Source organism: Saccharomyces kudriavzevii (assembly GCF_947243775.1).
Source record: "Saccharomyces kudriavzevii IFO 1802 strain IFO1802 genome assembly, chromosome: 15".
Classification (NCBI taxonomy): Eukaryota; Fungi; Ascomycota; class Saccharomycetes; order Saccharomycetales; family Saccharomycetaceae; genus Saccharomyces; species Saccharomyces kudriavzevii.
The window spans coordinates 99,010-112,481 of NC_079286.1; the positions used below are offsets into that span (position 1 = coordinate 99,010).

The 13,472-nt window shown below is 38.9% G+C and overlaps 9 protein-coding genes and 2 non-coding genes across 11 annotated transcripts; 5 read left to right on the forward strand and 6 right to left on the reverse strand.

Moving 5' to 3' along the window:
• Positions 1-140: 140 nt before the first annotated feature.
• SHR5 (Shr5p) lies at positions 141-854 on the forward strand (the record flags this gene model as incomplete). Its single annotated transcript, XM_056231066.1, has 1 exon — positions 141-854. One exon carries the CDS (start codon positions 141-143, stop codon positions 852-854), a length of 714 nt encoding a protein of 237 aa, XP_056084922.1.
• Positions 855-1,252: 398 nt separating this feature from the next.
• Positions 1,253-1,594, forward strand: ZEO1 (Zeo1p; the record flags this gene model as incomplete). Its single annotated transcript, XM_056231067.1, has 1 exon — positions 1,253-1,594. One exon carries the CDS (start codon positions 1,253-1,255, stop codon positions 1,592-1,594), a length of 342 nt encoding a protein of 113 aa, XP_056084923.1.
• A 291-nt stretch (positions 1,595-1,885) lies between these two features.
• Skdi_15.trna1G lies at positions 1,886-1,957 on the reverse strand. The gene has a single exon. It is a non-coding gene; the product is annotated as a tRNA-Gly (tRNA).
• Positions 1,958-2,837: 880 nt separating this feature from the next.
• On the reverse strand, positions 2,838-3,866 carry SKDI15G0510 (uncharacterized protein; the record flags this gene model as incomplete). The annotated part of the gene is made up of 1 exon (XM_056231068.1): positions 2,838-3,866. One exon carries the CDS (start codon positions 3,864-3,866, stop codon positions 2,838-2,840), a length of 1,029 nt encoding a protein of 342 aa, XP_056084924.1.
• Positions 3,867-4,083: 217 nt separating this feature from the next.
• Positions 4,084-4,536, forward strand: INO4 (Ino4p; the record flags this gene model as incomplete). The annotated part of the gene is made up of 1 exon (XM_056231069.1): positions 4,084-4,536. The coding sequence occupies one exon, from the start codon at positions 4,084-4,086 to the stop codon at positions 4,534-4,536; it is 453 nt and encodes a 150-aa protein (XP_056084925.1).
• Positions 4,537-5,008: 472 nt separating this feature from the next.
• Positions 5,009-5,081, forward strand: Skdi_15.trna2T. The gene has a single exon. It is a non-coding gene; the product is annotated as a tRNA-Thr (tRNA).
• Positions 5,082-5,352: 271 nt separating this feature from the next.
• WSC3 (Wsc3p) lies at positions 5,353-6,891 on the reverse strand (the record flags this gene model as incomplete). Its single annotated transcript, XM_056231071.1, has 1 exon — positions 5,353-6,891. One exon carries the CDS (start codon positions 6,889-6,891, stop codon positions 5,353-5,355), a length of 1,539 nt encoding a protein of 512 aa, XP_056084926.1.
• Positions 6,892-7,490: 599 nt separating this feature from the next.
• On the reverse strand, positions 7,491-8,528 carry NDJ1 (Ndj1p; the record flags this gene model as incomplete). Its single annotated transcript, XM_056231072.1, has 1 exon — positions 7,491-8,528. One exon carries the CDS (start codon positions 8,526-8,528, stop codon positions 7,491-7,493), a length of 1,038 nt encoding a protein of 345 aa, XP_056084927.1.
• Positions 8,529-9,166: 638 nt separating this feature from the next.
• Positions 9,167-11,020, forward strand: ITR2 (myo-inositol transporter ITR2; the record flags this gene model as incomplete). The annotated part of the gene is made up of 1 exon (XM_056231073.1): positions 9,167-11,020. One exon carries the CDS (start codon positions 9,167-9,169, stop codon positions 11,018-11,020), a length of 1,854 nt encoding a protein of 617 aa, XP_056084928.1.
• A 186-nt stretch (positions 11,021-11,206) lies between these two features.
• Positions 11,207-11,899, reverse strand: TPT1 (tRNA 2'-phosphotransferase; the record flags this gene model as incomplete). Its single annotated transcript, XM_056231074.1, has 1 exon — positions 11,207-11,899. The coding sequence occupies one exon, from the start codon at positions 11,897-11,899 to the stop codon at positions 11,207-11,209; it is 693 nt and encodes a 230-aa protein (XP_056084929.1).
• Positions 11,900-12,186: 287 nt separating this feature from the next.
• On the reverse strand, positions 12,187-13,125 carry IZH4 (Izh4p; the record flags this gene model as incomplete). Its single annotated transcript, XM_056231075.1, has 1 exon — positions 12,187-13,125. The coding sequence occupies one exon, from the start codon at positions 13,123-13,125 to the stop codon at positions 12,187-12,189; it is 939 nt and encodes a 312-aa protein (XP_056084930.1).
• Positions 13,126-13,472: the final 347 nt, after the last annotated feature.

Consider the following 13,472-nt stretch of genomic DNA (forward strand, 5'->3'; position numbering starts at 1 on the left):
GCCGCGAAATTTCGATTCCCGCTTTAATTGAAAGTGCTTCAGCTACAAGATTCAGCGGGAAAAATACATATATAACAACTAGGGGTGCGAAACAAGACGAAAACAAATACGTACAATAGAAGATAATCCACCCCACACGGATGTGCGATAGCCATCAAAAAGAAGAAGATAGTGCAAGTGCGAGCGAAAGCGCGTTGTTCTTCAACTATCATGAATTTTCCTATTCGTTCTACGAAGACCTCGGTTCCGAGGACGCTAAACCCACAGAACACGACGGGGACCACAAATTGTGTATTACGCATTTCCCGAATGTGTATGCTGCCCGGGGCTCGGCTGAATTTCAGGTGACCCGGGTGGTACGGGTGCCTCGTCGGTTTGATGAGTCCCGGAGCAGTTTAGAAGCGCCACAGTTCAGCACGCAGCTGCCCGGCAGCGAGCCGGCGGCGATCGTCGGAGACGATGTCGCCGGATTTGTGCGGCGCGGGCGCTACGATATTGGAGGTCACGTGTTTGGCTACACTTCCGTGTCGCCACTGTCAGACCACCTTAGCAGAGCAGAGTTCGCGGATGTGGTGAACCGGGTAAACGGGTACTTGCTGCGGAAGCAAGGTGAGGTGTACGGGTGGCGTAACTTGAGTGGTGTTGTTCTCGACGCGCTCACGGGCGGTCTGTGGAGCTGGATTGTAGGGCCCCTTCTTTCCGGCCCTGTGTTTCAGGAGTCTCTCACGCTAGAACAGTACGTGGCGCAGCTGAATTCGCCGGGCGGTTTGCTCTACGAGCGCGGTGTGCGCCTAGTCCCGCCCCGACGGTCTGGGTGCCTATCCCTGGATTTCGTCGTGCCTCGACCCGAATAGTTAAATCATGTGGGTTATGGGTGTATCATGGCTTTATCGTGTTTTGCATCAATGGTGGTTTCTGCCTCCCGTGTATTTTTGTATGTCCCATTAAGGTTTCTTACTTAATTTTATTTTTATCATTTCCAGTTAATGCTGGGTTTTCCTGGTCCTCTCGCTTTCTCTGCGGTTCTCCTCTTCTTTTGTTTCTTCGTGTTATCCCCCCATCGCCGATGGGTATATATATAGAGTGGGTTTTTATGTTTAAGATCATCTGAACTTACTAGATAACATTTGTCTTTACTTTTCAGTTTCTCTCTCTTGGTACCTAATCATTTTTAAAAATTTTTTTTTTTTTCTTATTTTTACTAAACACTGAACAAAATCTGTACCAAACGCCACATCTATATTAAATAAAAATGTCTGAAATCCAAAACAAAGCTGAAACTGCCGCCCAAGACGCCCAACAAAAGTTGGAAGAAACCAAAGAAACCTTGCAAAACAAGGGCCAAGAAGTGAAGGAACAAGCTGAAGCTTCTTTCGATAACTTGAAGAACGAAGCTACCCCAGAAGCTGAACAAGTGAAGAAGGAAGAACAAAAATTGGCTAACGGTGTCGAACAAAAGAAAACGGAAGCTGCTAACAAGGTTGAAGAAACTAAGAAGCAAACTACCGCTGCCGTTAACGATAAGAAGGAAAACAAAAAGGAAGGTGGTTTCTTGAAGAAATTGAACCGCAAAATTGCTGCCATTTTCAATTAATTTTATTTGAATGAAACTAAACTAAAGGGTTTTCAAAGAATGGTGGAAAGATGCTGTTTTTTACTTTGAACCCTTTCACTGAATTTTTTCTGAATTGTACCTATCTAATAACTAATTAATATATAATAATAATAATAATAATAATAATAATAATAATAATAATAATAATACTAATACTAATACTAATGATATCGACAATGATTGGCCACAAAACCAAACTTGCTTCAGCGAGGTGTCTTCTAGACTTCAGCGGTTATTCTGACGCAGGAGAGAAAAAGAAAAAGTTAAAAATGAGCGGTACGAGAATCGAACCCGTGTCCCCACCTTGGAAGGGTGGGATGATAACCACTACACTAACCGCCCAGAGGACTTATTGTTGCTGACTATAGTCAGTCGTATGGTGCTATAGATTTCTATTCCTAATCTTCGCATCTATCTACCCAGCTTTTATCTTTTCCAGACCAGGATATTTGTTGGAACAAGTGCTTTTATCAATGTCTTCACAGGTAACTATAGTAATTGTCTGGAATGTACAGATTGTATAGCAAAGAGTGCTTCGTACATTTCACACCGACATCGTATCTGCCGAAGATTGAAGAAGTGGTAAACGAGCCGTCTGGACGGTAGTTGCGAGTAAGTTGAAGATCTATTGAATGAAAGTTAACTCTGACTTCACATATAAGGATATGAGTCGTTGCATTGGACCATTGTAAATTCCTGAACTTGCTATAATGTTGGACATTTAGCATGTCCCATCGGCGTGTTTTATATATACCTCTCCTATATAGTATGAGAAAGATCTGCTGGAACAATGACCAACCGTGGTCCATTGATTACCAGTATATCAGACTAACATTATTATTGTTTTGCTAGATTATTGTCACACATGGGGCCTTGGACAAAGGCAATAATGTTGTGTGCATAGTATACTGGCGGTTCTCATCATACCAATTTTCTTAAACACTATCAAAGGTTTCGCTTCCTTTCTAAATGCTTTTTTTATCGAACCTACCACATTATCAATTTTTGTGCATCAGCTTCTATCTAATTATCTAATACGGTGATGGTTTGAACCTTGTCTCACCACCTTTCAATCTATACCATCTTCTGATACCGTAGAAAATACGCTTTAGCAACAAAAATCATAGTTTTAATCTGTTATACTAGCAATAAGCGCAGGATAGTGGATTCTTGTCCCAACAATTCTGATATAGACCATTTCAAGTTATATACACTCCATTCATCAAGCATTCACCATACGTTCTTCCAAGACATCTAAGGCCAACTGTCTTCGTCTTTCCTCTACAGTTGTGACCCTTTTAGCACCTCTACTTTCTGCAATGGAATTTCCAATATCAATATCTACATCATGAAAGGGCTTAATTATTCTAAATTTGAGTACAATTACATCGTAAACAAAATTGAAAATCGGTCTCAAAAGAGGTTTAATCAGATCAGGAAAGAAATAAATTAACTGAAAAGTATCAGACGCGTCACCAATTAATGTTTCCTGGACATTTTGAGGGTCGGCTGTTGGTAGAGAAGGACAATTTAATGGTGCGAGCCTTTGAAAAAATCTCAGGTATGACCAACTTGCAAAAAAAGTAATCCAAATGGAGAACAACTGTGCAAAATGATGGAACCATATTATTTGAGTTATTGTCATTACAAACATAACAAAAATGGGTAGGAGTTTGAATCTAAAGTTTTTGGCCAAAAAATGAGGTGTTTTAAGATTGATTATAGTGGTTTCCGGTAGTAGTTGTCTATAGATGATGGGGAACCCGATTAAAATAGTATAATTACCGTCCAAAGGAACATCTAATGTCACCTTCTTTGAAGTAAAAGACGTTAACAAGGTCAACACGATGATCAACAAATTTGTCAACGAACCTAGAACCACGATAAATTTGAACATTTCTTTGGAAGAGTTCCAATTGCGTTCAATAAAGGAACCACCAATAACTAGATTTAATAAATTCACTGCCACTTTCCAGGCCTTTGTATCGATGAAATTGGATAAAACTAATGATGTAGGGTATTTCCAAATCTGCGAAGGTACCATTTGTAGAATAGGTGAAGTAATCAAGCCATAGTCCACATTTGGGTCTTCGAGGAGTAGTTTGCTGTACAATGATCTCCTTATGCAGAAAAGGGATGTTGTTAAACATATATATATGATTGCAATGAATTTGGTAGCGTCAGGGATCTTATTGACATTGAGAAACGAATCTGGAATGTTCAATTCCAGAAACCTCGAACTATATTGCATTATCGTAGAGCAATGCGTTTGTTAGCAATAGATTGGTTTTCTTCTTTTTTCTTGGCTTGCTTTGCACGAACATATTACGTACAATAATATTCACATGTTTTTCTCTTTTTAAAGCAGAGGCGCGGTTGAACTTATGAAATTTCAAAGCCATCAAGACAAGATTGAAGCAGAAAGATGAGTTGGAAGGGCGGCACAGACAAAGGGGAGAAAAGCGATAATGACGAACGATATTAAGGGAATACAAGCGATACAGCCGGACTTGTCTGACATCAAGGAAGTCAAGGCTGAACTGGTGAATGTGAAGAAAAGGAAGCGCAGAACAAAGAAGATCAATAAGTTGACTGATGGTCAAATACGTATAAATCACGTGTCATCAGAGAAGAAAAGAAGAGAGTTGGAAAGAGCGATATTCGATGAATTAGTGGCCGTGGTACCTGACCTACAACCGCAAGAGAGTCGATCAGAACTAATCATATATTTGAAAAGCTTAAGTTATCTAAGCTGGCTGTATGAAAGAAATGAAAGGCTGAGAGAGGAAATCGTGACCAAGCGTGTGACAAGATCTGGCAGCAGCAACAGCGGCGCTGTGGAACAGCAAAACGGAGACCTCTATGATCTGATACCGAAGGAATTAATATGGGAGCTAGGTAATGAAAAAAATGGTCAATAATCAGGAATGAAGTCGAGGAAGTAGGCGCAAACGGTAAGAGGAGATATGCGTAACATATCCTTGCTTCACCTTATATGAAGAACGAGGATCATGTGGTACAGTATTGCGATGACAGCAGCGCCGTATATGGGTTATTACTAGCTTTTCCTCTGTCGATAGAGTGTCTTGATATGTACATATACTGGATATTTAGTGTTTAGCTAACATAAGATGCTATTTTTTCAGTGTCATTTTCATTTGAATCGGTGAATATTCCCCTTTTCCTTGGTTTTTTGGCTTGCGATTGTTTATATGTAGTATATGATACAATAGCAATGTGCAAGACGTGCAATTCTCAATGAAAGTGTTCAAAGAACAATCACCTCATGGAATCAAGTATTCTGCATGAGATGATCAATATAATATAAAATTTAGAATGTTCCTGCAAGATAAGTATTAGCTTTTACAGTGAATCACATTTTTCAGAAATTCAGCTTCTATGGCCAAGTTGGTAAGGCGCCACACTAGTAATGTGGAGATCATCGGTTCAACTCCGATTGGAAGCATTTTTTTACCTCATCGGGACCTAGAAACTGTTTATGTTTAGTTTGTAAACAACTTTACTTTCCTCCCTCTTTTTCATCTTCCCTATCTAAGCGGACTTGATTCAAATAAAAATACTAAAGATTATTTTTTCTTTACTAAAAGCTAGAACTATTAGTAAATTATTTAGGAATTAAGATATTAGTTGCGAAATTTTAAATTTGTTGATTGGGAATGATTCTGTCCAGCAAAACCAATTAATTGCCTTTTTTATCGTGACCTTACAAAGCATTTTCACGCTCGGTGATGAGATGCGGTACTAGACAATTCAGGATCATCAGGATTTACCACTTGCAAAGGTCTGCTCATCATCATGTCAGGTAGAGAATTGGCACTGAACCTTTCGCTTGCACTATTCAATGTATCTGCCTCTTCGAATACTGTTGATGGAAGATTTTGTGTCTGGACCGTAGCATCTTGCAACCCTGATAAGTTGTTAACAACGCTTCCACTAGTGTTTGAACTGGGACTACTATAATTCGCACCATTACTCAAGGATAAACCATACACATTACTCGTGCCGATAGAACCCGCGGTATTACCTCTTGAATGTCTCATCCAGTTTGCTGCACCAGAAGGGGGAGGTGGTCTTACTGGGTTTGCATCCGCATCGCCAAACGAGTAGGGTTGATAATGTTTCGTTTCTTCCAGATCTAATGGATCCTCCGATTTGCGTCTTCTCCATAGTAGGAAAAGCAAAATCAAAATGATAGAAATCACACCAATCACAACACCAATAACAATACCCGCAATTGCTCCACCACTGAGACTCTTTTTGTGATTCGAATTAGATTTATTACTTAAGGAGTCCGCCGTAGCTACCGCAGATGTTCTTTCTACTACTGATGTCGTCGTAATAAATATTGTTTCTTGGTGTTGATCAGAAGTACTCACAACTGCTTTTGTCACCATGCTAGTTATCAGTTCAACTGAGGTAACTATTGATATTTTCGACGACGTACTGGAAATCGTTGAAGCCATTGTTGAAGTTGGTAAAGCGCTACTGCTCGAAGAGCTTGACATCAGGGCGGAAGAGGAAGAAGAAATACGACTAATCAACGTAGTACTTTTAGATGAGGAAGATTCCATGGTAGGCGACGAAGCTGAAACGGCAGAAAAGGTCGAGGAAGTAGTAGAAAAGCTAAAAGTAGAGGTAGTAGAAGAGCTAGACGTAAAGGTATAAGAAGTGGTAGATGATGTGGTGGTAGACGCAGAAGACGTTGCCGTACTGAAGGACGAAGAAATAGTGGTAGAAGTCGTTGCGGTAGATACAGAAGAAGTGGTGGAACTCTTTGTGCTTGACGATGTTCTTTTGAGGTTTGAGGAAATTTGTTCGAGTGTGCTTGAATGAGTTGATGAAGGATCAAATGTTTTTATGCTAGATGAAGATTCAATAGATGAAACAGAAATCTCAGCATTGATGTACACGTTCACATAAGATGATCCGCCGCACATTTGGTAGGGCCAGCCAGAGCATTTAGAATTACAATTCGAGTCTGTCGATTTAGTCAGTGAGTTCAAAAAGGTTACGGAATTACCGCAATAACAGTCTGATCCATTGAATAATGCCACCACAGCAGAGCCAGGACATTCATTTTGACAATAAGAAACTGATTGATATAGATATGAGTTTTTGAGAGATAATCCGCCAGACTGAACATCTTCGGCGTTATAGCAACCTTCATAATTGAACTCGGCACTAACTAGTCCTATGAGATATTGAAAAAATAAACTTAAAAGCATAAATGATTTAGTAAGCCATACTCTTCGCATTTTACTTTTGCTTTAGGAGAAAGAAAGGGACTATGTTGACATAAATGTCATAGAGTGCGCAAAAGAGAAAACAAGTTCACCCAGTATTTCTCGAGGATTGTTCCTATTATTTTCTTTTCAAGAAGAACGATAGAATATAGTATGGTGACTGATCGAAAAACTTTCCTATAGCGAACTTTTGGAAATTTTTTTTTTGTAACGAATGCAATTCCTTTATTGAAGTAGATGATATATTGGTATCTACCACCTAGTGTGTTTCAGGTAATGAAGTTAAACGATGCCACAGGTCTCCGGTATACCACTTACGTTAAGAAGCTTTTTAAGATTTGTGCGGAGACACGGTGACTTTTTTATAATAAAAAAAAAATTCTCGAGTGGCTAAAAAAAGAAGTTTGCCGGATCTCTAAGGAGAGCGGGATGACGTAAAAAACTCCTGAGCTTGAAAAAATGCATTTCTAATGGCGGACCGTCTCGTATATTTAGGTTGGACTAGTTATTTGTGGAAAAAGAATCGTAGTGAGAGATCTTTTGACACCTAAAGATTGGTTTAATGCACTTTTATTTCAAACTCTGGATCAAGCGACTTTAATTTCATCTCATTAACATTCCAAAACCTCATCAGCAAAACAATGCAATATTGCAGAAAAAACGAAAAACATTAGTTTCTTCACGATTTCATCGCTAGGATGATCTTCCAATACCAAAACATGCGCTGGCTTAACGAATGATTTCAGTCGTTCATCCGTAATCTCATCTGACATACGGATAATGCCATTAGTGAAAATTAAAATACCGTTCTGGCAGTCCAGCCATAATCCGAAATTTAATTTGTATTTCTGGGCTTCGCTGGAAAGATCTAGGAGATTCAAGGAATTTTTATCAAGTAATAGTGTTGTGAATGCATCGACCGAATTGTTGTTTGAGTTTTGAAAAGTAAAGTACTTTTGTGTGAGCTTCCCTATGAGTTCTTTCAAAACGATGGGGATACTCAGTTGAACCCTGCTACCTGGTTGAGTTAATTCCAACCATTGTTGCCACTTGATCAGTAAGTCATGGAAAATTAGTTCCGTGAATGACTCAATGAGTTTGAGCCAGTTAAAAAATACCTTAATATAATCCTTTTCCGGGGAAAACTTGGTTAAGACTGTTTCAAACCGATTTACATATTCCAAAATCAACTTATAAGTTTTGGAGCTGTGTTTGTCGAAGGCGCAGACTTTGGGAATAATAGACATCCTTATTAAATGATTATTGGCTACATTAGTCAGGGTGATATCACTATCATCGCCATCATCTTTCTCTTTATTTTTGCTGAAGTTGAAATAATGTACGAAGTCCTTCTGAACCAAGGAACTCAGTTGGCAATCTTTGAATATTTGCAATGAGTAACGACATTTTGTAGAGTCCTGCAAATCTGTGACCAGCTCTACTTGATTCAAACAGTATATTATCAAAACGTAGCTTCGATAATCTCTAAACATTGGTGGACAAGTGCTTAACATGAAGTTTTCCAGTGGCAAATAATCGGATTTCTCCTGCAGACTTTGTAGTTTCAGATCCTGAAATTCTATGTAATTTTCAGTGCATGACCCCACCGATTGTAGTCGAATACCAGCTGATCCCTTATTCTTGCTCATTTGGCTGCTTCTATTTGCTTTCACATCCCAGGTTACATCTCGTCAGATGTTCTATGACTATATGTTTGTTATATTTGCGTAGAGAATAGCCGCCCAACTCCCACAACAAGAGCATCACCAACTACGGCAATATATAATTCCTTCCGCCAACACTAACAATCGTCAGCTACCAAATGGCAGGCCAGCATCACTTCTCTTGTTTATTAACATTCAGGTCAACTCCGGTCGAAGCCGTCTAAAGCCATCTAAAGCCAACTGCGCACCTCGAACTTATGCTGGGCTTGTCTCCTCTTTTTGTCCCTTCTCTGCTGTCGAAGCTTTCCAAATGTTCGTCAAAAACCCGCTCCAATAAAAAAGATTGCCAAAAAAATCCAAAACCACTCATTTTACCAATAAGAGGTATACAATCTTGTAGAACAAAGGTCCTCCACTTCTTCCACACTGCAGAGCATAGCCGTCTAATCATACATCAGTATACCCTCACTACATCAGTAAATACTACGGAAAAAATAAGGAGAATTTAGCCACAAATACACATTGTCATTCGCTTAAAAGACAGTAACTAAGACAAAAACAGAAACAAGAAAAGACTTACGACGCAGTGAAAGTAAGAAATAGCGTTTTTTTCTCAGCCGCCAATGAAGAGTTCGATAGCTGCTACTTCCCGATGGACCAAGGGCCGTTTCTCTAACTTCTTTTCCTCCCCGGCTGACAACAGCGATGTGGGGGCCTCCTCAACTGATCAATCTTCCGCACAAGGAGAGGAACTGCATCATAGGAAACACTGTGAAGAAGAAAATGATGGTAAGAGATCAAAAAAGTCTCATGTATCTACTTCTACGATGCAAATACAAAATAGGCGGGATGAATACGAATATGAAGATGAAGATGAAGATGAAGATAATGGTCGGATTGTCATCAAACCAGTCAATGATGAAGACGATACATCGGTGATTATAACATTTAATCAGTCGATCTCTCCTTTCATTATCACTTTGACATTCGTTGCCTCCATCTCCGGGTTCATGTTTGGTTATGATACTGGTTATATATCGAGCGCGTTGATTTCCATCAATAAAGACTTAGACAACAAAGTGTTGACATATGGTGAAAAAGAAATAATTACGGCCGCCACTTCCCTGGGCGCTTTGATTACGAGTATCGGAGCTGGTACTGCCGCTGATGTGTTCGGCAGAAGGCCATGTTTAATGTTTTCCAACCTGATGTTTTTGATCGGGGCAATCCTACAAATTACAGCCCATAGATTTTGGCAAATGGCCGCGGGTAGATTGATCATGGGGTTTGGGGTGGGTATTGGTTCTTTAATATCGCCCCTCTTCATTAGTGAAATTGCACCTAAGATGATCAGAGGTAGGCTGACCGTCATAAATTCGTTATGGCTGACTGGTGGTCAATTGATTGCCTATGGTTGTGGTGCAGGTCTGAACCACGTCAAGAATGGTTGGAGAATTTTAGTCGGTTTATCTCTGATACCTACTGTCTTACAATTTTCATTCTTTTGTTTTTTACCTGATACGCCAAGATATTACGTTATGAAAGGTGACTTGGAGAGGGCTAAAATGGTTCTTAAGCGGAGTTATGTGAACACTGAAGATGAGATAATCGATCAAAAGGTCGACGAATTGGCTAGCCTGAACCAATCGATACCAGGAAAAAACGCGATAGTAAGATTTTGGAATATGGTGAAGAAACTGCATACGGAACCCTCAAATTTCAGAGCTTTGATTATTGGTTGTGGTCTACAAGCCATTCAACAATTTACTGGTTGGAACTCTTTGATGTATTTCTCAGGTACAATCTTTGAAACCGTAGGATTTAAAAACTCTTCTGCCGTCTCTATCATTGTTTCAGGTACTAATTTTGTTTTCACACTAATAGCATTTTTCTGCATCGATAAAATCGGCCGTAGATATATTTTACTGATCGGATTACCTGGAATGACCATGGCGTTGGTTGTATGCGCCATAGCCTTTCATTTCTTGGGTATCAAGTTCGATGGTGCTAGTGCAGTTGTGGCGTCTGCAGGATTTTCATCTTGGGGGATTGTCATTATCATTTTCATTATCGTTTATGCCGCATTTTATGCTCTGGGTATTGGTACTGTTCCATGGCAACAATCGGAATTATTTCCGCAGAATGTTAGAGGTGTAGGGACTTCGTATGCGACTGCTACCAACTGGGCAGGTTCTTTGGTCATTGCATCTACTTTTTTGACTATGTTACAAAATATTACGCCAACGGGTACGTTTGCATTCTTTGCTGCTGTGGCATGCTTATCAACGGTTTTTTGTTACTTCTGTTATCCTGAGCTATCAGGACTGGAACTAGAAGAAGTTCAAACAATTCTGAAGGACGGATTCAATATCAAAGCTTCTAAAGCTTTGGCTAAAAAGAGAAAACAGCAAGTGGCCAAAGGTGTTGCCCATCATAAACTTAAGTTCGAACCTACCCAGGAAATCGTAGAAAGTTGAAGTACTACCTTGTTAAGAGGAAGGCAAAAGTAATAAAAAAATACAAAATTCAAAGCAGGTAATTTCTCCCTTTCACGGTAACTCTATCTCAAATACAAATAAACACGGAAAAACAAGTAAAGATAGATAATGATAATACAAAATAAATATATATATATATATATATATAATGAGCCTCTACACGACCTACATTTTTTCCAAAGGTATATTCTTTTCTTGCAGTATTCTTTTTAGGATGCTTACATTTTCTTCGTCCTTCAAGTTTCCCCTGATGACAACTTTTTCAATTAATTGAATAGAGATCTTACTGCTCAGGTAAACGTTATTAAGCGATCTAAACAGTTTTAAATCTTGAAAAAATGAAGGAAAATGGCAGTCGATGAAAATGTAGACAGTACTCGAGGACCTCATTCCACTAATAACGCCCTTCGCATGTAACATCCCTGGCGATAAATGGACATGGTTTCTGCCCATCGGTAATATCGCACCTGATTTAAAAATCTTTATGGTTGACTGGAGACTTGTTCCATGAATCAGTTCCTGTGGTAGCTGTGATAATTCAGTAATTGGTATAAGAACCTCATCCGATGGTTGAATAGATTTGATTGAATGTCCCTGGGTGGCACAGATCCATTCTTCGCCGGTTTCTGATGTTTTTATATGGAAACGCTGTTTGTCATTTTCTTTAACAATGCGATGAATATCATTTAGTGTACATTTGTGGGTTTTTAATCTATTATGGGTCAATAGCTCTGCCACTGGAGTATAGCCATTTGATTCGATAGTTAAATTTTCCTTTATAGCTGCGTGTCGCAGTAGATATGATAAAGCTTTGGAAATCTGTATATCTCTTTTATCTTTCTGCGTTGCTTGCACCATTACTGAGCCACGCCTGTTTTAGCAATTTTGCCTAATCCTACAAAGAAAAGCCTTCTTATGCATCTGCTTTTTCTTGCCTTGGTTATTTTATTTTGCCGCGTCCGTGTGTCAGTAAAGAAAAATATCACCAAGAAAAGGACAGAAAAAAAAAGAAGGACAGCCACTATTCTATCATGAGGAACTCTGTGTACTGTGAATGTTTTAAAAAGCTTATACTTTCCGTTCATAAATTATTTTATTTTTATTTTGTCTTATCTATTTACTTATTATGTTATCGCCACCACAGCCTACGACTTGAAATTAATTAGTTCAGGCTGATTCAGACTTGAATGCATCAAGATATAGGATTGAATCAAAATAAAGAAATGGTAAAAAGCAGTGCCAGAAATAACGAGATGAAATAGGTACTCTGAATGATTCCAACTTTCCTCCTTCTTATTTCGTCTGAACAACGATTCCGGAAATCTGGTTACATAAATTATCGATGCTGCCACCAATGCTACAAGTTCGCAAGTGATCGCCTTCACTTTTATTCTTTCTTTTAGATTTTCTAAACCATCGAATGTGATGATCGCGGTTAATAACGGTAAAGAACAACAAACCACTGATACTGAAATGAAGAAAACCGTTTTATTAAATCTTTTAGAGGAGTTGAGTTTATCGGTTAAGATGAAAAAATATGCCACTAGCCCTATGAAATTCATCAGAAGAGTAAAAATCTTGAAGAAAAACACATAATCGTAGAATAGATAATAGAGTATTGTGATTTGTGAAGATATCAAAAGATTGATGTTTGATAAATACGAAAACTTCTGCCAATGTTCGAGGTGTTGCTGTAAAGAAATGTTCTTAATAAAATGATAGACGAAATGTACCATACAGAATACAAAAACATTCAATAAGTAAAAATTGAATACGATATAATCCGTCATTGTTGTGGTGGTTGGGAACAAAGGTATCAGGTAAAAATCTGTGAAAAATATAAGTAGACAAAAAGACGACATTGAGCCCAAGAGATATATCAGTGCTACCAATGACTCATTCCTACTGGATTTATTTCGATACTGCTGTTGCCATTTGGCCAAATCATGGAATGGAAAACCTTTTTTTATTTCTTTTGTCTCTGCATCTACATTAGAATTGGTAGTTTCCCCAGTTCCATTGCCCTTTTCCGTGGTTGTCTTGCATTTGGCTGGGCTCTGCTCTACTGTAGTTAATGAGGCCATGCTGCCATATATATATGTATGTCCTACAGCAATATTATGTGCGCTGACAAGGAATTTAAGAAAATAACCTCTTCTACAATTTTTTACTACTGTTATTCTACTTCTGCGTCTATATATTCGGACCATATATATGAGTGTAAATCACTAGCTGTTGACACCATTGATTATTTACAATTAAAGCCCATTGAGCTCAACAGGCTTGCATTCAATAATGTTGAGCTGCCCAACGAGCACTTTTTTCGCGGAGTGGCGCCGAATTGTCCGAGCTTGCTACGGACAGAACCAGCCTTTGAGAGTACATATAAATACAGATCGCTGCCCACTCTGTTTCTCTAATCACGCTTTTG